At 37.6% G+C, this 23,218-nt stretch overlaps 2 protein-coding genes across 3 annotated transcripts; one reads left to right on the top strand and one right to left on the bottom strand.

Annotated features, from left to right (window-relative positions):
* Positions 1 to 1,050: 1,050 nt before the first annotated feature.
* Positions 1,051 to 22,382, top strand: LOC106176624 (chitin synthase chs-2). Of its 2 annotated transcripts, XM_013559094.2 has the most exons (17): positions 1,051 to 1,835; positions 2,058 to 2,499; positions 12,732 to 13,436; positions 13,570 to 13,725; positions 14,140 to 14,300; positions 14,567 to 14,663; positions 14,996 to 15,177; positions 15,582 to 15,661; positions 15,995 to 16,103; positions 16,447 to 16,600; positions 16,721 to 16,931; positions 17,181 to 17,381; positions 17,697 to 17,884; positions 18,277 to 18,498; positions 18,817 to 19,390; positions 19,686 to 19,820; positions 20,235 to 22,382. In XM_013559094.2, the coding sequence occupies exons 1-17, from the start codon at positions 1,396 to 1,398 to the stop codon at positions 21,581 to 21,583; spliced, it is 5,406 nt and encodes a 1,801-aa protein (XP_013414548.2). In that variant the 5' UTR covers positions 1,051 to 1,395; the 3' UTR covers positions 21,584 to 22,382. The 2 variants fall into 2 exon arrangements, with proteins under 2 accessions (XP_013414548.2, XP_086862589.1); XM_087006463.1 differs by lacking the exons at positions 1,051 to 1,835; positions 2,058 to 2,499 and adding an exon at positions 8,825 to 8,920.
* Positions 7,855 to 11,871, bottom strand: LOC147763707 (C-type mannose receptor 2-like). Its single transcript, XM_087006469.1, has 3 exons — positions 11,532 to 11,871; positions 8,719 to 8,895; positions 7,855 to 8,464 (listed from the first exon to the last, which is right to left on the bottom strand). Exons 1-3 carry the CDS (start codon positions 11,860 to 11,862, stop codon positions 8,172 to 8,174), a joined length of 801 nt encoding a protein of 266 aa, XP_086862595.1. The 5' UTR covers positions 11,863 to 11,871; the 3' UTR covers positions 7,855 to 8,171.
* Positions 22,383 to 23,218: the final 836 nt, after the last annotated feature.

Raw genomic sequence — 23,218 nt, 5'->3', positions numbered from 1 at the left:
TTTTTTAGTAATAGTCACGTAAACTGTCGCAAATTAAGGGAGACGTAGATAATTAAAGTCACAATGATTACGATAAGTATATAAAAGACATGAGGTGTGGATAGTTGTGTGTGGGGGGCGGGGGAGGAAGGACGCCCTTGGTTTAAATAGATAAAATATAAATAGGTTTATGACACAGGCCAATTATCATGAAAGCAATGTAAATTATCAGGTACGGAATGTAAATTATCACTATCACAGTGCCTAAGCATCCGTTACCCTCAAAGTTCACAAACGGTAACTTCCCGACCCACGGGTCAATTAATGTTTATGTAAATTGTGGCATTCATGGCTATATTCTAAACACCTTCCTTTAAATTTTTTCGTTGTCAATATAGCAAAACACGAATTCATTCGACGCGGATATTTTTTATGCACGAATCTGCTGCTCGCAGAGGGTCAACTACATGTTTAGATAGTCAAAGAATGTCTTACCCCTCTAGGCTAACCCCTAGGCTTGCCCTTTTGATTAAAACACAGACGATCTTCACATTTGTTGGAAGACACAGGAGATGTTCATATCTAATTCAGTGTGTTAATATAAGGGAAGCAAGCTTTTTCCCTCTTTTTCTTTATTTTTTCACGATCGAAATACTGGCCCATCCCGTGACTTCTGGAAAAAGGGGGCTTTCTGAAATACTACAAATACGAAAGTTGTTGGTACCGCATCTACACTTGTTTGAGCGTGCGTGCGTGCACACACACACACACACACACACACACACACACACTAAAAATCAAACTAACATGCACGGACTTGTATAAAAAATTCTAAGAACTAGAAGTCTACACTTATTATCATTAATTTCTAGTGGCTGTCAGGGTAAGCTTATAACTGCACGAGCATTTTTATACTATCAACAAAATCAACAAACAAAACAAACAGTGCCACAGAAGTCCCACTGGACGGAAACCTCTAATACCGCCAGTGTCTGCACAGGTCAAAGTGCGGCTTTCGTAATAACTGATAATCTATGCACTTATTGAAGTGCGTTTTTTATTGGCCCAATCACTGTGGCACTGTATCCGGTTGGAGTAAGACCGGTCGGTAGTTACGTGGGTAATCATTGACAAGTTTACCACTGGATGATGTCGTATAAAATGACGTCGGTTTTGTCACTAGAAATGTGACACTCTGACGATCTTTCGTGATCATTTGTTTCTAGCCTGCCCGATACTTGTATCAGTTACGTAAGTTGCGGCGCCGGCACGGCAAGTCAAACTTTTTGATTGCCGTTTCGAGAGTTCTCGTCGTTTCTTCTTATCAGCCATCGCTCCGAATAGTGAAAAGAGCGTTAGCTAAGTTTTATCGGCAGAAAAGTGCTGTAAGCGTAATAGGTGACTTCTGGAAATACAATGTCAGACACCGAAGACGATATTCTAACGCCGCTGCCAGACCCGGGGGATGTGGAAATTACCCCTGGGAAGTTTGATTCGGCGATGAACGGTGAAATCGGACATGTGGTTCGCAAGGGATCTCTTTTCGGTTTAGAGCAAAAAAATTCAACTTTATTTAACATGGAAAATTTCACTTTTAGTACTGGATTAAACAGATTTGGTGGTAATCGTTTGCGAAGGGAGAGCGAAGCCAGCGAGGCAGAAACCTTGCCTGAGTTGAGCGATTCAGAAGATGAAGACGAAGATGAAGATGAAGACGAAGAGGACCCTCCGGCTTACAAACATTTAGATACTCCAAATGAAAAGACAGAGATAGAAAAACCACCACCGTTCCCGACGTCACCACCCCCCTCGCGGAGAAAGTCAGCAATGAAGATGCCAAAAGAGCAGGGCGTAAAGTAATGTCGAGTTTTCATACATTTATTGTAATTAAAAAATCGTCCTGTTTGTGATATATGTATTTAACCTCCTGTGCTGCATCCCCATCTTCTCAATCTCTCTCTCTCTCTCTCTCCCTCTCTCTCTCTCTCTCTCTCTCTCACACACACACACACACACACACACACACACACACAGCAGTTCATAAATGAAAATTTAAAAAACTACTCATTATTCCACAGGCCTAAGGGACCCGCCGCCAAGCTTTGGGACATTTTCCGTATAACATCACCGGACAACGAAGAACTCTCAGAGAGCTGGTGCCTAGAGGTAACCAAGCGGGTCTGCAAGGTGATCGTATACTGGCTTCTCCTCTTCTTCATCCTCGGGTCGACCGTCATCCATAAAATCACACTTATGATCTCGGTGGCCCAGTCGAGGACAGAAAAGTGGCTGACTTGCGAGGTTGACATGTTTGGGAATTTGACGAACTGTATAGTGGATCCGTCAGTTCACAAAAACACCAATTTGACGGATAGGGTTCGCTGTGATGAGGTCTCCGTGAGATGGATATGGGGGCTTGCAGCCACCATGTGTTTTCCCTATCTCCTAACTTTCATGCAGTGTTTATTCAAGGTTCTCTTCAAGGTAACGCTGTGGCCGAGTTTGGGGACGTTCTTTGCGGTAAGTAGACTCCGTGTATTTATTCTTTATATTTTTCTGTTTAGTTGTATTTAGCTATCGTATTTAGGGCAAAAATGAAGGGTCCGATTTGAAACCTACAAGATGACAAGATGGCTTTATTTTTTCTATTTGTTTATATTCCAATTATTTTTATTTTATAAGCTACTTTTGTACTTATATTTCGTCCTTTTATGCATGTTGAAATCTATAAAGAAAAAACTAAAACGGATAAAATTGATATTTAATACGGTCTTCAAACATCCCACCCATAACATTACCAAGTTATAAATGTAATTGTGTGTTTTCCTTATCCCAGACAGTAAGCCAGTGTATTGAAGCTTGCAATTTTGTCTTCATCAAAATGCCATTTCTGTCTATACAAAAAAATGCAGAGTAATACTTTTGTCAAAAATATCCAATCCCACTTAGTTCTGTGTGGGTCCAATGGTGATCAAACAATACACTTTAAATAATTTTGTGAAAAAAAGAAGCTGCGTGGAAATGTTATTAAAATCCAAAGCAACTGATTGTCTCTGTCTCTGTGTCCCAGTTAAACAGTTGTCGCCTGGTGATTTTAGAATTATAATAATGTTATAGATAAAGTGGCTGATAGCATAACAAGAAATCTAGGTATTTGCCTATGTTATCACTTATATTCATGTTCCCTGCAAATTGAGAAAGAATGAACTAGGAATAGTTGGAGACAAATATTGGCCGGGTGCGATTTAAAGCACTGATATATACCTTGAAAAGAGAGAGAGTGAGAGAAAAAAAGGGAGAGAGAGAGAAAGGTCAATTTCTCATCTACAGTCCAGTAAAAAGAATTGTACATATCAGTGATTTACAGTAACTGAGTGGACAGTTTAAATGCCGTAACTTGAAGTAAGGAGATAAGCGTCAAATAAATCACATGGGTGTGGTGCACTTATAACAGTTTCTTAATGACTATGCTTTAAGAAGTAGAAAAATACTATCTCAAAAAGGGATTTCATAAGCCATGAGTGTTGGAATTTGGATCCGGCATTCACAACCGCCATAATCTAAAAAGATGTGCCGATATATGTAAATAAATCGGTATTTAGAATATAAGGAGCGCGTGGGTGTAGTTTAAACACATAATTTGAGCTTACACTAAAGAAACTTGCAAACTTGCATCGGTCAACGATCATCCAACCACGGACGATTGTAACGAATGGACATGGGTATATAACTTCTTCGGCTCTTCTCGGAACTCTGCCTTACGAGGCAAACTAAATACAGCCAAGTTGCTGACGCTCCTCTACCCTTATCAGCATGATGCCGAGGGCCATTACGCCCCCCGGCTGATACTGAACACACACAACTGTTGACATGTTGACATAAGTACATTGCTATGAAGGAAACACCCTGTTCAAAAATTACAAAAATCAATTCATGGTGTCACTAAAATTTTGTTCACAAGTTCATTACCACTCCTGGTAATTTAAATAAAAGTGCTGTTAAAATGGGTCTCAATATTATTATTTGTTTATTTTTTTATTTTTATGATTCTGTAGACTGTAAATAATTTTCTTATCATTACGTACCACTTATGTTAGACTCTGTACCGAGATCTCTTTTTCCAGGATGAGACAATGCAAAGAAGCTAGAAATATTATATTCACAGAGTGGTTCGAAAACAAGCCTAAAGGTGTATACAAAATATGCTGAAATAATTGAGGCAAAATTTTATCAGATGAATATTTATTATGATTTAATAGGGAAAAATTATGTGAGATTTGGAGTTGAAAGTCGACGAAAAGCAAGTTCAGTCTAACACGACTGTTTATTTGCTTTTGGTCTACATCGATGACACATTATTTTTTTCATATCACATAGTGAAACAATTATATTATCAAACTTAAATTAACTTTTCCCCTACAACGAATTTCCGCAATTTTAAATATATCAGTTTCTATTTATACACCAATTTTAGGAATCAAGATAAATTTCGGTAGAAGGCAAACCCGGAAGTCATCAATCTATTTATGTGCAACTTAACATTTTCTGTATGTCTGCTTCATTTTTAAGTAACTGGCAACAAATGCTTATCTGTTTACAAAGTAAATTTTGAGGGCTAGACATTAATGTTTTAAAGAACAGCGCATGGAATTTTGTCGAGACAAACAACACGTTTTCCTGGTGACGTGGACAATTTTTGAGCGCTTGACTCAAGTTAAGGACTGATTAAACCCCAATTAATCAATCAATAGAAAAAATAAAAAGATTAAGAAGAAGACTACCCTTGGGATTTCGATATGCCTGATTGTTGCAGATTTGTAATTAAAGTAAATATGGAACACGATTTTGTCTTTCTTTTTTATGTATAGATGTAATCATTGTGTCATGAAGCCTTTATTTCGCCACATCCCTCCTTTTCCCTGTTGGACATGTACATTTGTTATGATTACTGTCCATCAGAGACCTCACTTGCTGTTCTTGCAGTTATAGAATCGGTCGAAGGACTTTAGCCCCTTAAGTACAGTGTAAGAGCTAGAGAGACCTTGCTAGGGAGTATATTGGTATTATACCTATATCCTCAATGAAAATTGTTTTCAGGCCCTGTGTCCACATTCTCAATTATCTCCAGCTAGAACGGCCGTTCAGCACGTTAGCACACAAGACTACTGTTAGAGCAGCATAGCAACTATATCCACTATTACGCCACAGCGTTCTGAAATATCAATGATATCGTTTAGAGTTAATACTTAACAGGGCCAAGGGATTAGGCGGAAAAGTGGACATCGTATTTCATGTACTCTTTACCGGGGTCACAGATCGATTTTCACTTTATGTTATGTCTCTGGCTAAGTATGTGCACTTTTCTTTACTCTGAAAATTAGTTAATCGAATTGAAGTCACCAGTCAGTTGACCTCAGGTACTTTACAGTACATTTGGCCCTACGAGGTTGAAAGCGTTTTAAGCACACGGAAAAAGTAAATTCGTGCTTATGCAGGATTTATAAAAAATCTCATCGATGAAAAAAATTGATCATCCCTGGACAAGAATTGCAAAATTGGCCCACGATGGGTTGATCTGCAATCAATGATTTAATTAATGTTTGGTAAAGTGGCTGGTCAGTCTTGCTCATGAAAAAAAAAGAAACATTTCACTCTAAATCTGCTGTTGACAGGAATTCACCTCGATGAAAAAACCCTTTATTTATTTGAGCTGTCAATTGTGCCTGATAAATGTACAGTATAAGGCATTTCGTTTGTTTTGCAAATGTTTGAACATTGATAAATTGTTTAATAAAAAATTGATAAGGCCTGTTCTTCATATATATTGTAAAATATTTTAAGACCAAACGGGAGTTAGCAGGGAAATAAGACTTAGGGTGGTTTATTAGATAAAGCTTTTAAACTATAAGTACAAGATTTCTACAAAAATGTTTTTAAAAAAAGTTAAATAAAACTTAATACTTCTTCCTCTTCTCGTAAAGAAACAAATATCTTATCGTCTGTGCTTTTCTAACATATGATGATCACTAAAACAAATAAAATCCCGTCACTTATATATTATAAATAGTAAAAAACGACACTCTATGCATTTATTAGCCACTACAATGCGCCATTAAGTTATTTAACTTATTTAGCACTGTACGCCAACGCTTTTTGTGGAAGGCAAGTTCCATTTTGTTGTTTGCCAATGATAAAGTATGCCTTATCTCCCTATTAGAAAAGGCACTTCAATATAAAACAAGATGCAGCTCATATATCATGTTATCAATGGGCATTTTTAAGTACTTAATTTTCAAGAGCTTGGGTGCCTTAAGTCGGCGGTTTATGGGCAAGAGTCGAGAGTCTCTTAAATATATTGACCATAAAGGATCCTTCGTTTAAGAATATTGACCAGAGGCTAACTACAGTTCGTAAAATTAGTGTGGATAGACTTCATCGAATTTAAAAGTCGAATTTAGAAGTCAAGGGGAGTGTATTTTGCCGATACTCTTCATAAATTGTATGAAGCACTGAGATTCGAAATTTATTAAAAAAAAAACAGTAATGCATTAGGTATGGATCACAAGTATTAAAGAAATATATTTCTGGGAACATTTCCCTTCTCCCTGATATGTTCACGCATACACTGTACAAACAAGCCCTTGTCTCATTATAACATACATGTAATAAGAGAGTTTAAGCTTTTTACCAGTATCTTTGTGTATTTTTTTAAACAATTTAGTGTAACTTATTTTCTTCCTTTTTTTAAGGAGAGCTTGCAATTGTGAATATGAATAAACGTTGGTTTAAAAGGCACTATCTGTTAAAGTACTACTAATTTCTTTCAGTGTGTGGTTAAGTTAAAATTGTGTATCGAGGGGAATGAGTAAGTGCCCTAAAAACCCATCTCATGGCATATTTACATGTGCTAGGATACGAGAGAGAGCAGGGGCGGATCCAGACATATTTTCTGACAGGCTTCCAAATTATCTTTATTGTTCCATCCTCCATTTTTGACCGTCTTCCGACAGGAAAAATTAGATACCCGTCAATGTAAACTTGAAAGTACTCTCAGAGTACAGGAGGAGAACCTATAGATATCTTGTGGCTTGTGAGTACTGATTGCTATAAATGCTTGGTGTGTTAGTTGAGATTATTGGAATTTTTGAGCACTTGACGTGATTCATGATTGTGCTTCAAAGGACAACATGATTGTGCTATTTCCATTTCATCCAAAAATAGACTTATTCCACATGTTTCGTTCCTCTTTGAACATCAACACATTTGAAACGTTGTATTTAATATGTTTTGAAAACTTTTTACGTGAAATTTGTAGATGATACGGCGCCTGTCGGGTGACTTACTGATAACGATGAGAGTGCATATAGAAAATGTTAAATATGTTAAATGTTTAATGTTATATAGTGGTGCAAGTATACTCATCTTATTCTGAATATCAGTAAAACCGAGGAAATGACAGTGCTTTTCAAACGAAACACAAATGTAAAGACATCGTTGTTTTGAGAATGCACTAGTAAAAAGACGAATTAAAATCCTGGAGAACCATATTAACAGTTTTGACTGTCAGTTAAAACTCAGTAAGACATGACCGATAACAGTGCAATTAAAGCAAGACAAACACTGCACTTTTTAACGCTCAGAAATTCAACAGACGATGAGACCGTTTTGATTTCCTTTTGCAAATGTGCAATTGAGAGCATTTTAATCTTTGGTATTAGCATCTGGCAAAGCAGAGCTACAGTATAACGTTATCAACATCGCCATTAAAATAATTGGTAGAGTTAACTTGCTCAACGCAACGAAATTTTGGTTGATTACGACCGACTTTCAAAAAGGCCTTTTGTCGTATTGAAAGAATGCTAATAAAACTGTTAGTGCCAGTTCATTCATGTTTTATTTTTATGATGTAATTCAAGTCAACAAATGTTTGGAATCTGAACAATTTGAGCACATACAATTTTTCTTTATTTTGAGACGTTTTTATCTTGGTCATTCAGTATTATTGTTTTTATTATTTTCATTTATGATAAAAATTAAAGCTGCGTTCCTTTACATCATACAGGGGAAATTAAAATCCTTTTCGCTATGTTCACACAATTGACGAAATGTTCGGACAATTAAATGGATATATTTTCCGAATCTTTTTGAAAGTTAATACCTTGAAGTGGTGCTGTGCGGTCGTGATCCATAATTTACTGATTTGGTTTTTCACAAATAAAACCCAAGTTATCATTAATGCCGTAACATTTACAGTCGTCAAATTCGTAATCAACGAAGTCTTCTCTTCCAATCCACAGGATCATACATGTGCCGCTACCATCAGGTTGGTAATCACCTGGCACTCCTTCAGCTTTCTTCCACCCGTCGTAGGTAACAGTTCCCCCAGTAGGCACCCAGTAGTATTGCTGTTTGCTAACGGCAAAGAAACCAGGGCGTCTTTTACCCCCCACAAACCAGCCTTGGAAAATACCTTGCTTAGTAATGGCTGAAAGACAGAATATTCCACACGTGTATTCTGGGTAATCCATGTTTTTGAGAGTTTCATTGTTTTTATTCTTTTTTAATGAACATCCAACTGGCTTATTGCAGTTAAAAACGTTAACCTGTTTTGTTGTCGATGATTTGAGAGGTGGAAAACCAATAGATAGAGCGTTAAACTTACATTGTTTAGACTGCAGAGAGCAGTTTACAAAATTTATTTAAATGAATTTACTCATAATGACGTAAAAGCGAACTTACGTTTAAGATTTTTCTTAAGGAACTCGTGTTCCTCTTTGGACTCAATGGTAACAAGGTCTGCTGACTTTGCTTGACAACGGGCTCTGGCCTCGTCCCAGGTTAATTTCTGTGCAACGAAAGACTTGAAATAGTAGCAGGAATCCTCAAAGTTGACGAATCCGTCTTGACATGGTTTAGCTGTTCATGAAAGATAAACGATGTGGTAAGCGATAATCTGCAACTAGTCACTCATAGGAATACATGGTAATTAATTTTATACCCAATATAAGAATCACAGATTGATTTTTCACCAGAAATTCACGGATGTTTCTTTGGCTAATTCTGTGCAACTTTTTGCACGAGATATTTTGCACGAATTGGACACCATTACAGTGACGGATTAAGGGGGTGTCGGGGGGAGGGGGGGGGGTCCTGACCCCCCCCTTCGTTTTCTGAAAAAAAAAAAAATACACAAGTGGTACCCTCTTGAAATTAAATTAAAATTTTGACAAGCTGAATCATAGTTCTAAACCGTACCAAATGGCACCGTTCACCCTCTTTTAAAATACCAAAAAAATTTGGGGCCCTTTAGCGGGCCCCGAACCCCACACCAAAGGGGGGATGGTGATGGTCGGTTTTGCACCCGCAGACCCCCATCCCTTCCTTCAAATGACCTTGCACTATTCAGCTGGCCTCTGGTAGAGACTTGTAATTTTAAAAGTTTGCTTAAATTTTTCAATTGTTAAAACACTATCATGAGCAGTTTTATTTGACCATGTTTTGATAAGATGACGAAAAACAAAAAACCAACAAACCACATTGATTGTTTTAACATTAAATTACGAACATCTTCCATGGTAATTGATTTTTTCATGAATCTTTACCGGAGATATGCTTTTTATCCATATCATGTTAATAAGTAATATATTTGGATGCTATGGGTGGTTGATAAATATAAACGTTCAAAACACACTACTGCCTATCCCCTGATTGGTCTAACCTTAACCTTATTCGGTTAATTTACCTTCCTGGTCCACGAATTATCTCGTATACTGTCTGAATATATATCAGCCAGCTGGAGTCATGAACGGCAGGCACGTGTCAAAGGTGCCTTATCAAGGAGGTGTCTTGATGGTTTTTCCACCTATTTGTGATATTCAGTGAATAGCAATAGTGTTGAGATATACCGGTATGATTTACATATCTTGAATAAACTGAATACTTAGACCATGGGACTATAGATAAAAGACTAACATGGGACTAACTTTTTAGGGATGTAGACAGAAACACACCTATAATTATAAAGAGAATAGCAATAGTTGATCAATGGCCAAAAAGAGGACATACGATTAAAAAAAAAACATCTCTTAGAATACGACATGTAGAAAAGACCCATTTATGTGTTGCGACTATATGATTATAAAAAACATATGTCTTATTTGTCATAGCAGGCAAGCAAGAAAAAAATATTCAGCAGGCTTACCATCCTCCCCCACTTCGCTAAAAGGGAAAATATTGCGAAATTTTGGTTTAATGTTGGGCATTTGACGCTGGTAAGACGCGGGTTGAATTCGACATTTCATGTTAGCGAAGGGGGCATATCTGCCCATATTCGTTTGGATGAATCCTACAGTGTGCGTTAGACCTTTATATGGAAAAATTGACAACTTTTTTAAAGAAAGTATTAAATCAAATATATAAAAGTAAAAAAAAAAATCGAAAATGAATATTTTTTCCGGCAAATTTCAACACTTTTCCCTGAATCTCCAATGTGTATAGGCCTAAGCCGCCTTTGTAATGGAAACGAAGACTTTCGAATTTCAATCGTGGTTGTAAAAACGGGATAATAGATCGTTATAGGCCATTTTTGTCAATTGTTTTGGATATTGTTTTTCTTTGGTGACGCAGAGAAAATAGTTAAAAGATCTCGAATAATTAATTACATGGACTATAGATAAAAGACTAACGTGCCGCATAACTCTTTGAATATTTCCATATGAAAATGTGCATTTTAAGATGTCTGTTCCTTAAACTGAAAAATCCGACGGCGGGTATGTACACCTATACGAATATCAATTCTCCGTCTACAGTTCAAACCCAAATTGACTCCAATAAATTGATCGATATTTAGCGTTTTTCACACAAAAAGAAGAAAGCCACTTCAAAATGGTGCATTTTTTGTCACAGACAATTATCATGTAACGTATTGACAACCCAAGCCAATTATCCTAAAAAAACACAGCCCTGTATAATATGCTTTACTTAATTCTGTATATTAAAACTTAAATGGCGAAAATTCTAAACCCCATACAGTGAAGCTGTCTTTGAGGCTTAGCATGTAGCATAAACTTCATGCTAAATTTAACACATTTGGAGGTGCAGTTCACTGCATTTCTTCTTATTAAATTTTTGCTTTTTTCTTCCTTTTAATCTATATTTTAGCGAAAAATCCGACATCGACCATTCCTCATAATGTCATGGCCAAATTCATAACCTGAATGCAATTTTTTTCGTATAATGAAATGCAATCTTGATTACCTTACATAAAATCAATTACTAAAATAAAATAGATTAAGATTCAATTGTTATTTTTTCATTATTTTACTGATGAAAAAATCATTTATGGGGATTGTGTTGAAACATGTCCGATATAAGTGTTAATGTACATTTACATGTATATCGTAATCGTTCTGGTTGCCTTAACTGGCAAAAATGATATTTTATGTGAGGCTGAATACACCAAGGTGACGTACCTTTTTTATCCAAAATACAAGAAATAAACTTGAGTGAGAGAAGTCTTTACTAGAAAAAAATCTCATCAGGTGGTTTCATACCTTTCCGCAGTGATATTTGCTTGCACGCAAAATACTGCGTTTTCCAGCTTGACAGCGTAGGTTTTGCGAGCTCTATCTCAAACTGCACTTCCTCAATGGTTTTAGTGCTCCTTTTCCCAAAGATGTTGTCTGGAAAACCAAGTGGAGCAACATTGATGTGAAACCCTTTGCACTCGGTGAGCATCTTCTCTTCTATAAACTTGATCTGCAAATTTATACGATGCAACTCATGAACTTTCGCGATATAATCCGCAGACGGGAACTTTTGAGCTGCGGCATAAAAGAGGGTGGTGGCTAGCACCACTGAATAAAAGAGGTGGCTTGCTGACATCTTGGCTGTCTTGCCTCGAGTGATGACGGTGGTTTGAGTCACTTGTTTATATACCAGGTTTTTATCGCATTCGTTTAATGGACCAAGGCTTGGGGTTCAAAATGGGGGAAATGTAGCTTTAGTTGTGTTATTTTAATGGATTTATCAGTTTGCTTCTTTTAGTAAAAAGTAGACTGGATCATTAGAGTGTTTATAACCTAAATAGCTATTTCTTTTCTATCTTCAAAACTGTTTGCTAAATAATTAACTGATCGCCTTTTTGCGATGACACTTTTTTAAAGCACACCTTTACGTGGGTTGCGTCAATCATGCCACGATGCCAAGATAACAAATACATGTACATCTAACCAATAATTTTGTTCGTCATTTTTCTAATTAATTGTGTTGTCAAGGCAACTACTTACATAGGTGGATACAAGTTCTGCTGTCGAGCCTCAAAAAATAAATAAATAAATAAATAAATAAATAAATAAATAAATAAATAAAAATCAATCAGTAAATAAATAAAAATAAAATAATTAAAAATTAAAAAATAATAGTATGAAAATAAAGACAATGTTAAAAATGGCAAGCTCTGACAATTTTCAAATAACTTTTCCATGAACATCATTGTGTGAAGTCTACAAGGAAAACAATGGTTCTAAATGTGGGACACTTATTAATATTTGCAGTATAATAAAAAATCATTTTCTTTTCAATATTTTGATGACTCTTTGTATAGGTACATAACAAACAGAACAGACGTTCTTGTTTCCACAATCCATCTACAAATGAACATCTTAAAGTCACCCTGTGGACAGAAAGTCAGCAATAAAGTTATCTTTATGTGGAGATATATTATAGCTTAGAAATATTTTGTTGCTTTGCAGGTTCTTGTCGTAGAAACGTGTCACTCAGTTGGACTGTGCATCCTCGTCTTCCTCGTCCTTCCCTTTCTTGACATCATTCAAGGTTTGCTGATTATGCACGGAGTGGCGCTAATACCCAGCCTTCTTCAGCTTATCTTGCGCCCACGTGCCGAGGCCGAGAAGTACCGCCGTACACACATGCTCTCAGACTCACTAGCGATTCTAGTTCAGCTCTCAGCACTGTTTTTCGTCCCTACTCTGGAGACAGTATCAAGGAAAAATGCGACAGATACAGAGACTTCTCTTTATCTGACCTATAATGAGTATGACAACTCTGCCATTACCCCGGCCATTAGAATGTGGCTCGTACCCGTCTCCCTATTTCTCATTTCTTTATCTTGGTGGGAAAACTTTGTGTGGATTGACCGCAAATCTAGCAAATTCAGCAATCTCCCAGACCGCAGTTTCATCCACAAGGCTTTGGTAAAACATAAGAGAAAAATACGCCAGGCAAAGAACAAAATATACTTTTTCATAAGTGCGTGGAAGTTGGCTATAACCCCGGTACTACTTCTGGCACTGCTCGTCAGCACAAACAGTTTGGACGTATTTTCGCTGTTCCATTTGGATTTCCAACGATGTAAGGGAACTGACAATCAGGACATCGAAGGAGAACCTTATTTTTCTTCAGCCACTTGGGAAGCAGGTATTGCCATGCTGATACAGGTGGGTAACAAATCAGTCCAACTGTAAACCATACAGTCGAAATGTTCACATTTTTATTAAAAAAATTTTTGTCGAAAAATTATTCCCCACTTTAACAGATATTGAAACGTAGCCTACGTTTGCATCATACCAGGTGTGCTGTAGTCTCGTCTGCTGGTACTGCGCTAAAACGGCCTGTAAGATACAGATGCAGCGGGTTAGTTTTGCTGCTCCCCTATCGGTGGCGACACCTGTCGCAGTTGCCATACTCATCGGCCTTGGCTCGGATGAGAACAAGTCGTATTCCTCTGTAAGTTTACCAAACATGTCTTCAATTTTGATTTATTCGTTTCTATGGCTTTCCGCTTTAAGTTGACACGTTTGCAAACAAACAACTGAATATTAAGAATGATTTTAACACCAAAATAAACAGAACAGTGTGTGAATAGATCAGGGCTTATATACTGTATATTTTCCAGGTTTCACTGCTCAAAACACATTTTGCACTAAGTGGAATTGCTAGTAACCATTAACTTGAATAAAATAGCCACATACAACAGATGAGGAATGTTCGCTCTTACTTTTTCAAAGGACATATCGATGTTTTCTACAAGATCTATCGATCATTAGTTCTGAAGAAATTGTTGAAGGCATGATATAATTTCGCGCCAAAATACACTATGTCCACACTGATTTACAGTCTAAAGTCAATTTGCTTTTCCAGCTGATCACTAATCATCTGGAGTGGAACTTTCCCGACTTTACCACCGACTTGAGCGAGAGATACCGCTGGCTGTGGATATGGATAATTTGGTGGCCATCACTTGCATGGATAACTTTTTATATCTGGATGCCAAGATCTGAACGGCTGGCCAAGGGAGAGAAGTAAATAATCTCTCTCTCACTTTCTCTCTCTCTCTCTCTCTCTCTCTCTCTCTCAATTGATATACATAGATAAAAATAACAAGAAATAACGAAAAGGTTATTGCTGTAATTAAAATTGAAGTTTTATAAGAAAAATGTGTATAAAATAGTAAAATTCAGAAAGAAAGATATGTATATATGTATGCTTTATGCGTCAGTGTGCTGGAAATTTTCTACCGTGTAATATGATATAATGAAAAAAAAATACTTGATCATTTTTGCAACAGGTTGTTTGTGAAACCGTTCAACTGCAGCATTCTTCTAGAACAGGACATGAAGCTGAACAGGCGCCGAGATGACAGGGAGTTTATGAGGGATGAGAAGGTGGGTCACGTGCTTCTACAATCATAAAGTGATGTCATGTGATGGCATAGCGTTTTGCAACGGGACAACATGGCATTTTTGGTTGTAGTTTTTTGTGTGGGAAAAGTTAGAGTTTACGACATTTCTCTCTAATAGAGCCGTTTTATGGATTGCGTATTAAGGCTTTTTTGACACCAAGCACTACATACAGTATTTTACCTCATTTATAAAACTTTCAGAAAAAAAAATTAAAAAATGTGTAAATTCGTGCCCACTTTAAATGAAAGCAAACCAAAAGATGATTAAAAATGAATTTTTAATAGAAAAATGAAATATTCGAATTCATTTGTTAGGTACGTGATTACATGCGCGTGGAGGAGGTAATGAACAACCCGAAATCGTTCGACGACACCCGACGTGTTTATACCGCTTCTGTAGCAAGGCGAAACCCCAAGACCCCCTTGATCTACATCTGCGCCACCATGTGGCACGAGACGGAGAACGAGATGTTACAGATGCTGAAGTCAATTTTCAGGTAAGTTAAATTATCATAAAAAGAATAGACAAGAAATAGGGGGCATATAAGTTCGTACCCCTAAGTTAACCCAACTAGAAAAATGGAATTAAACCCCGAGTCAAAATCTGATTCAGAGCGAGCCATATCCGACCAAAAGGGCGGTTGTTTCGACAACCCTTGCCACCGAGGGGGGGGGGGGGGGGGTTGTGTGTACGAACGTTTTCGTTTTTGTTAATAGTTGCTTCAGCATAATAAAATGCAGTTAACATTTGAATTCATAATAAGTTTGCGTCGATAGTGTCACTTCAGCTGCATGTATGATGGCAAGAGCTTGTACGACATTGATTTTTTAGAAGTTTTTTTACTTTAATTAAAAAAACATTCAAATGATAAAAGGTCTTTATTTTTTGTTTCGCCTGAAGACTTGACATGGACCAGTGCTCCCGTCGCCTGGCGCAGCAATATCTCGACGTAAATGACCCGGATTACTATGAGTTTGAAGGTAAAAACTCAAATTAAAATTTTATTTTTGTTTTCCGTTTTTGATATTGTCGGAGAGAACGGCAAGGGTGCTGGGTTAAATCTCTGATGAAAGAGAAAGAAAATGTCAAGAGAAAGAAATATTGTTTATATGTAAGAAATCTGGTTACGCAAAGAATAAAATTACTAGGCCAAATGTACGATACATAATAAATGTACAATTTCAGGAGACCTCGATTCAGTTCCTCAATAACAGTATAACATCAAATTTCTTCAAAATATTTATTTTTCCTTTACTTCAATCATCCATATTCAATAATATTGCACGATAAGCCACTCTATTTAATCTATTCAGGTCACATTTTCTTTGATGATGCGTTCACTCCTCATGCGGATGGCAACTCTAACTACACAGTGAACGATTTTGTCAAACTCTTGGTTCGTGTTGTGGACATTGCTGCCAGGTATGAGCCTTGGCTGAGATTACTGGTTTTAGACTTGTGTAGTGCAATACAGATGGCAAAGAGAAAATAATCTGACTGAAAATAGAAAATTGTAAACCATACATTCTCTTTGTCTTTGAAGAGCATATGGCCATTTATATCCAGTTACTATTTTTATACTGATATCAGCCTATTTAAAAATTAATACTGACACACACCAAATTGTTATTTGTTTGCTTTAATTTCATTATTACAGGAAGTAGCAAATTTCATCATTATCACATAAATATGGCATTACAACATCCCAACAATTATTCTATAAAACAAAATGACCATCTAAAATCATAGAACTTCTTATCTTCAGCTCCATACATCGAATTCCAATGTCCATCACTCCTCCTACAAAGATTCCAACTCCGTATGGGGGTCGTCTTGTATGGCTGCTACCTGGTGGCAATAAGTTGGTGGCACACCTTAAAGATAAAGCAAAGATACGACATAGAAAAAGATGGAGTCAGGTAAATTTAAAATAATTAACATTTTATTGTACACTAACATTATTTTTGATAATTTGAACTAATTTAATAGGCAAACACGTTTCAATTTTTTTATAAGTAACGTTAATTTGATAATTTCAGGTGATGTATCTCTACTATTTCTTGGGTTATCGCCTGATGCAGAAGGTAGAAAACGTAAACAAAGTTGGAAAGCTGGCTGAAAACACGTTCCTCTTGGCTCTTGACGGCGACGTTGATTTCCAGCCTTCTGCCGTTCAAATCCTGGTGGACCTGATGAAGAGGAACGAAAACGTGGGGGCTGCATGCGGTCGTATTCACCCTATAGGATCAGGTATGAATGAAATGAAGTCGTTATAGAAGAAGGAAAATGGTTTATTTTGGAACTATTCAGCAAGGTCTAGCTTTCTCGTACATATTTGCTTTGGTGGAAAACTTTAACATGTGTTTTAGCCCACAGGATTGAAAACAGGCGAACAGGGGTATTTATATTTTGTTTAAAAAATTAGCAACCAACCATTACTACTTACAGTGTATTCCTATTAGGTATTGACTTATATTAACCAGTCCAGTTTTGTTTTAGGTCCTATGGTTTGGTACCAGAAGTTCGAATATGCCATCTCTCATTGGTTCCAGAAGGCAACGGAACATATGATTGGTTGCGTTCTCTGCAGCCCCGGATGTTTCAGCTTGTTTCGCGGTTCTGCTCTCATGGACGATAACGTGATGCGGAAATACGCGACCACGCCCACCGAGGCTGTACACTACTTACAATATGATCAAGGTATGCAGAAACAACAAAGATCATTAATTTTGAATAATCCTTACACAATATTTTTATGTACAATGAAATGAATGTTGATGCAGTGTTGAACACAAACAGTGTACGCTTGATCAGCAATTTCAAATTAATATGACTTTGGTAAATGAAAAAACAAAAAAAGAATGTTTCATTGGAGGGCGACGTACAACGTATTCCTATTATAGATTAAAAAAAAACGGTTGACGTGAATCGCATAAGTAGCTATCCAGATAGATCCAGACTTGAAGAGAAATTAAATCTTAGCACAAAAAAAAACTTTTTACTTCCGTGTTGCAGGTGAAGATCGTTGGCTGTGCACCCTATTACTACAACAAGGGTACCGCGTGGAATACAGTGCTGCTTCTGACGCTCTTACCTACGCTCCAGAGACCTTTGACGAATTTTTCAACCAAAGAAGACGTTGGTCACCATCAACTATGGCTAACGTTATGGACTTGCTCCTCAGTTTCAAACACACCATCAAGGTACGTGTACACCGTCGAACTCTCTTTCTCTCTCTCCTCCCTTTCTCTGTCTCCCCGCTCTCTAAATGCTGCGCTAAAAATAAGGATTTTTGCCACTTTCTCTTTATTCTATAAAGGTTTTGAGATGGAAGTAATATACGACTACTTAGCCTTTATATAAACATTTCAGTTGCTTGAATAAATGTTTCAATTGTTGCTATGGATTTCGCCGTGTTGAAGTGATGTTATTTTATTATCACAAATTTAAATTATCCAATAGCAAAGGGATATCCAAGACAACACAAAATGCTGTTAACAGAAAGTGACAAACAAACAGAACAATTTGTTGACCTTCAAAATATCACAAACATCACAACTTTAAGTCTTATATATGTTATATGTTGGTTATTCAGGTGAACCAGGACATTTCCATGTTATACATCATCTACCAAGCCTGTCTCATGGTGTCCTCCATTTTGGGACCGGGAACAATATTCTTAGTGGTTGTAGGAGCTTTCCAGACTATCCAGATCGGACAAAGCGGACAGTTGGGGGATATTACGTCCTTCATCGTAAACCTGGTGCCCATCGTACTCTTTATCATATTGTGTTATGTTACAACTACGAAGACTCAGGTTGGTGTTTTTTGTTGTATGCAAACTGAACATATGTTCGTAGATTCACATATTGACGTTAATATTGTATCAAAACATACAGAAAATTGTAAACGATATTCCTTGTACTAAAGTAGACAAAAGTGGTTCATAAACGGGTTTAATATGGATTCTAAGGTTAAGAACTTGGTGGAGCAATGGAGAAAAAAATTATAAAAACACTTCATGGCAATTTGTTCAGTCCTATAAACATTAAGAGGCACAAATGACTTTTTGCTGTCCGTCATGTAATCAGTGGAATCGGTTTTTATTGGAATATTTGATCAATTTATTTTTCAGCTATTTGTAGCAGCCATAATGTCTTCTATTTACGCCTTGGTGATGGCACTGGTTCTGGTCAGCATCAGTCTGCAGATAAGTGTACAAGGACCCTGCTCCCCTACCGCCTTGTTCTTTTTCCTTGTGGCTGGCGCCTTTCTATTGGCTGCTATCCTCCATCCTCAGGAATTCGCCTGTGTGTTCGCCGGTGTGTTGTATTATCTGCTCATTCCCAGTATGTACCTGTTGCTTTTTATATACTCCATGTGCAACCTGCACGTGGTCTCATGGGGCACGAGAGAGGTCAAGGTTGCAGAGATGCCAACTCCCAATAAAGGCAATCAGCAAGCCAAAAACACGAAAGAGAAGACAGATAACTCAGCCAGTGCTGCCCTGATGAAACTTTTCAGTGCAGCGACGGCGGAAAAGGGCGAGGATGGGTTCAAATTTACGTTTGGAAAACTCTTCCGGTGTATCTGCTGTCCACGTGACAATGGTGAAGGCATGAATCAAAAGTTGAACGGCTTGTTTTCTCGCATGGAAGAAATGGAGAGGAAATTGCTGAATCAGAGAACGGCGTTGGTTGCTGGAAGAGGTGATTTTTTTCTTTAATTTTTTGTGTTGATTTCGCGTGAACAAAAGAGTTGATCAAATATTACTGCAATTGGCACCCTTTTGGACATATTGTGGGAAGTATATAAAAATGTATAAATGCATAAATGTTGCTTGTGCAAAACGTCTTTCATTTTCCGAATATTTTTTGTCGCATATTATTTAAATAAATAAAGTCATTTCTATTTGAATAATTTTAATTTTAATTGTTATCGTGACATTATTCACAAAAGGATGTTGGTTTCTCTTTCAAAATATATTTCTTAAATGCCATCCAGGTTTGTCAGGCTCCACAGCAGAGAGTAATTTACGTGTGCGCACTGAGAGTATGGTGAAGGATCGTCGACCGTCTTTTACGATGGAGAACGAAGACTTCCCAAAATTAGATATCTTGGAGGAGGATGTGTTTACCGGTAGGTTTGTCTTTTGTTGTATGTAAAAATTTTATATCAGTTTTATTTTAAGCAAAAAACATAAAAAACAATGGTCGAATAGAAATTGAGATTAATCACTGTTCGTACATAAATACCAGTAAAATTACAATCTTATTAAGTAATTAATGTTCAGTTATTTGACATTGTTTGGGGCCAGTATATTCTTAAATACTTGTAGAGCCATTAGGTTTTTAAGTTTTTGGTACTATCTAAAAAAACAACAATGACAACATATATGTCCAAAGCAATTACAATATTTATGTTTGGAAAAGGAGCCGTTGAAATATTACGTGACTTTACATCGATATATTTCCAAAACCTGGTATGATTCTCCACATTGTTTTTAAATCCTTTTTTTCTACTTTCTTATTGTTTTTTGTTGTTTTGATCCAGTTAACCCAATGTATGAGGAAGAAGAACGCGACGAACTCGTCAATCCATTGTGGACGGAGGACGAAGGCCTTAAGGACGGGCCTATAGTTCTCCAAGAAGAGGCAGAGACACAATTTTGGCAAGAGCTCATCAAACAATACTTGTATCCCCTGGAAAACGACCCAAAGCACCAGGAGCACATGGCTGCCGAGCTAAAAGAACTGCGCAACAAGGTCACATTCGCCATCTTTCTTCTGAACGCCATTTTTGTGGTGGTGATCTTTGTGCTTCAAACACAAAAAGAAGATGAGAACGGACACGGACTTTCTCTTCCTTGGCCGTTCCAATGCGGCGATAGTCCCCCTTCCAAGCCTGTGAAGTTGGAGCCTATCGGGACGGTTTTCTTGATATTCTTCCTGTTGGTTCTCCTTATTCAACTTCTTGGGATGATAGCTCATCGTCTGCTGACCTTCTGGCACATCATGTCTACAACCCCCGTCTCAGGAAAACTCGATCAAACCGCCGCAAAAATCGCTCTTGTGCGCGACTTACAACGCCTTCCGCAGGGCGATGACGATTCCGACAGAATGTCGGTGTGCAGCTTCACTTCCGGTGCCTCCGACGAAGAGTTCAATTTTGCCAGAGAGAGGAAGAAGTCATTCGCGAAACACATCAAGAAAAAGAAGAAGACAGTTAAGGAGGGATATGCCACTATGAATAAAGCATTTGTTGAGCGCTTCTTGGCATTGTCCGACCAAGGGCCTGAGAAACTTCAGCAACAACATGGACGGCGAAACACAATGACTGCCAGCTACCAGGATCGTAAACGCAAGCAAGCTCTAGCAAGCTTAGCTGATGAGTGGGACCAGGTGTTCCAAGAAGAGAAGATTTCCAAATTACGTAACAAGTGGAAAGGGGCGGCCAGAGCCATCCAGCTCACCCGAGCGTTTCAACTGAAGAAAGCTGTCAAGGCGCAGAACATTGAAACTATTAACGAGTCGGCGGAGGGCTCGGCAAGCGGCACGTTTAATATACCGGTTGTTATGACAGGACCAGACAAGGAGTATGATAACCCTGCGTTCGAAGGAGAGGAAGGACTGTATGCTGACATACCTGAATCTGACCCCGCTCTCATACCAGGGTCTAGTCCCGCCGACATACCTGGTTCAAGCCCCGCCGACATACCTGGATCTAGCTCCGTCGACATACCTGGATTTAGCTCCGCCGACATACCTGGATCTAGCTCCGTCGACATACCTGGATCTAGCTCCGCCGACATACCTGGATCTAGCTCCGTCGACATACCCGAATCTGACCCCGATAAGATATCCAACAGTGACACAGAAGTCCTTTTGAGTGAAAAACTTTAAGAATTTGGTTTAGGATTTCACTCTCTTGCCACATTTCGCCAATGTCTTATATGTGATGCACATACAAAAGAACGCTGTTTGGCTTTAAAAGTGTGAGCATTATTTATTATATAGACGTATAGTTTTTTCGTATATATACACTGATTTTCATTGAATCGTGCATTTTGGATAGGTTTGTAGTGTATTTGTCTATCACTTAAAAAGAATTAGAAATAATCATTTCAAGAAATCGGTCGTCTAATAACAGCATAATAAAGCGACATTACTTTGACATTAGATTCAGAAGGAGAGTTTTGCGATCGATGTTTGTCACGTCTACGTTTGATTTTCATCATTTGTAAAAAAAAAAAAAAAAAAAAAAAGAGGAGGCCCCTCACGGCGGCTAATGATTGCTGTAAATGGGAATAATTCTCTTCGAGTATTTTGGTTGACGAATGAAGTACAGTTGACATTTGGCATAAAGAGAAATGTATCGAAAACGCAACTAGGTTTACAAATATTCCTCACCAATAATTGGCCTTTTTTTTTAAACAATATTTGTGGTATTTTTCTAAATTTCAAAATCGGAAAATTTTATTTGATGTGTAATTTTATAAATTTGGTAGTTATGTGCCCATGCGTTTCTATATTACCGTCTTGTTTATAGATAACAAAAAATCGTATTCATTACTTTTTCTATACTTATTCTACATCGCTGTAAATTGCGTTAATTTAAGTGCTCTAAGAATTGATATTTTGACTTCAATTATATGGTGTTAAGTATCAATTATTTGTTTTCAAATAAATTTATTGTCATTTATACCATCTGTTTTATTTACTATTACACTCGAAATATAAGATTATTAGAAGTGATATTCCGTACGTATATTTTTGTAATGGATAATTGATTTTTCTGGTAATAATTTCGTTAATTCGGAATCTTTGATCAGGCGGTATGTTAATTTGTGACCCTCTGTGAAAACGTAATCTGGGTATATATATTGTAACGAACGGGGCTCCAATAGCTCTACACCGATGCCGACAAAAATTTACCAGTCCAACTTTAGTTGCCGTTCTAGAGCCGTTTAAAGACGAAAAGATGCCAAATACCCCATGATTTTATACAAAGAAAGAAACGTTAGATTTGTACCGCTGTACGGGAAAGAATCAACAATGACGTTCCAACCGTGTCGACGTGCCGTCAGAAAGTGTGACCGCGCGACCTGCGGTCATGACGTCACGGTCGCTATAAATAACCGCTCAGCTGATCGTTAGCGGCGTCTTTCAAGTTCTTCGAGTTGAAGCGGGGAAGAAAGAAAGTATCTTTGAGTGACAGTCATAAAGCACAAGAGAGAGACAAAAAGTGAGTGAAACGGGCTGCGGGTAGCCCTCGGGCTACCCGACGTAGTCGGGAAAAATTGTGAAAAATTTTCTTTTCGAAGATTAGTCTATTTTTTTTTGTAGTATTTTGGCTGACAGTTACGTCAGCTACATGTACCGTTAGTTTTTAGCGAGTTTCTTAACGCAATCCTGTAACTGCATTCGCCGTGACGCGCTCCGGAGGACAAGTGGTGGCTGTCAGATCATGGGATCCCTTGGTTGCAGATGTTTAGGATCCTGGCCAAGGAAGCCGCTGCGGCATGGACGATTTTGGGT

Source organism: Lingula anatina, chromosome 2 (genome assembly GCF_051362555.1).
Source record: "Lingula anatina isolate TDL-2025a chromosome 2, LinAna3.0, whole genome shotgun sequence".
In the NCBI taxonomy this organism is placed as follows: Eukaryota; Metazoa; Brachiopoda; class Lingulata; order Lingulida; family Lingulidae; genus Lingula; species Lingula anatina.
Note: the sequence above shows the minus strand (reverse complement) of the source record. Positions and strands in the feature narration are given on the sequence as shown.

Bases quoted from the DNA above. Each gene is read 5' to 3' on its own strand.
- LOC106176624 (XM_013559094.2), top strand. From the start codon at position 1,396: ATGTCAGACACCGAAGACGATATTCTAACGCCGCTGCCAGACCCGGGG. The intron at 14,301-14,566 runs GTAAATAATCTC...TTTTTGCAACAG, and splicing joins CGGCTGGCCAAGGGAGAGAA to GTTGTTTGTGAAACCGTTCA. The intron at 16,104-16,446 runs GTATGAGCCTTG...TCTTATCTTCAG, and splicing joins GTTGTGGACATTGCTGCCAG to CTCCATACATCGAATTCCAA.
- LOC147763707 (XM_087006469.1), bottom strand. From the start codon at position 11,862: ATGTCAGCAAGCCACCTCTTTTATTCAGTGGTGCTAGCCACCACCCTC. The intron at 8,896-11,531 runs GTATGAAACCAC...TTTCATGAACAG, and splicing joins GCAAATATCACTGCGGAAAG to CTAAACCATGTCAAGACGGA. The intron at 8,465-8,718 runs GTAAGTTCGCTT...TCTGTCTTTCAG, and splicing joins CCTTAAGAAAAATCTTAAAC to CCATTACTAAGCAAGGTATT.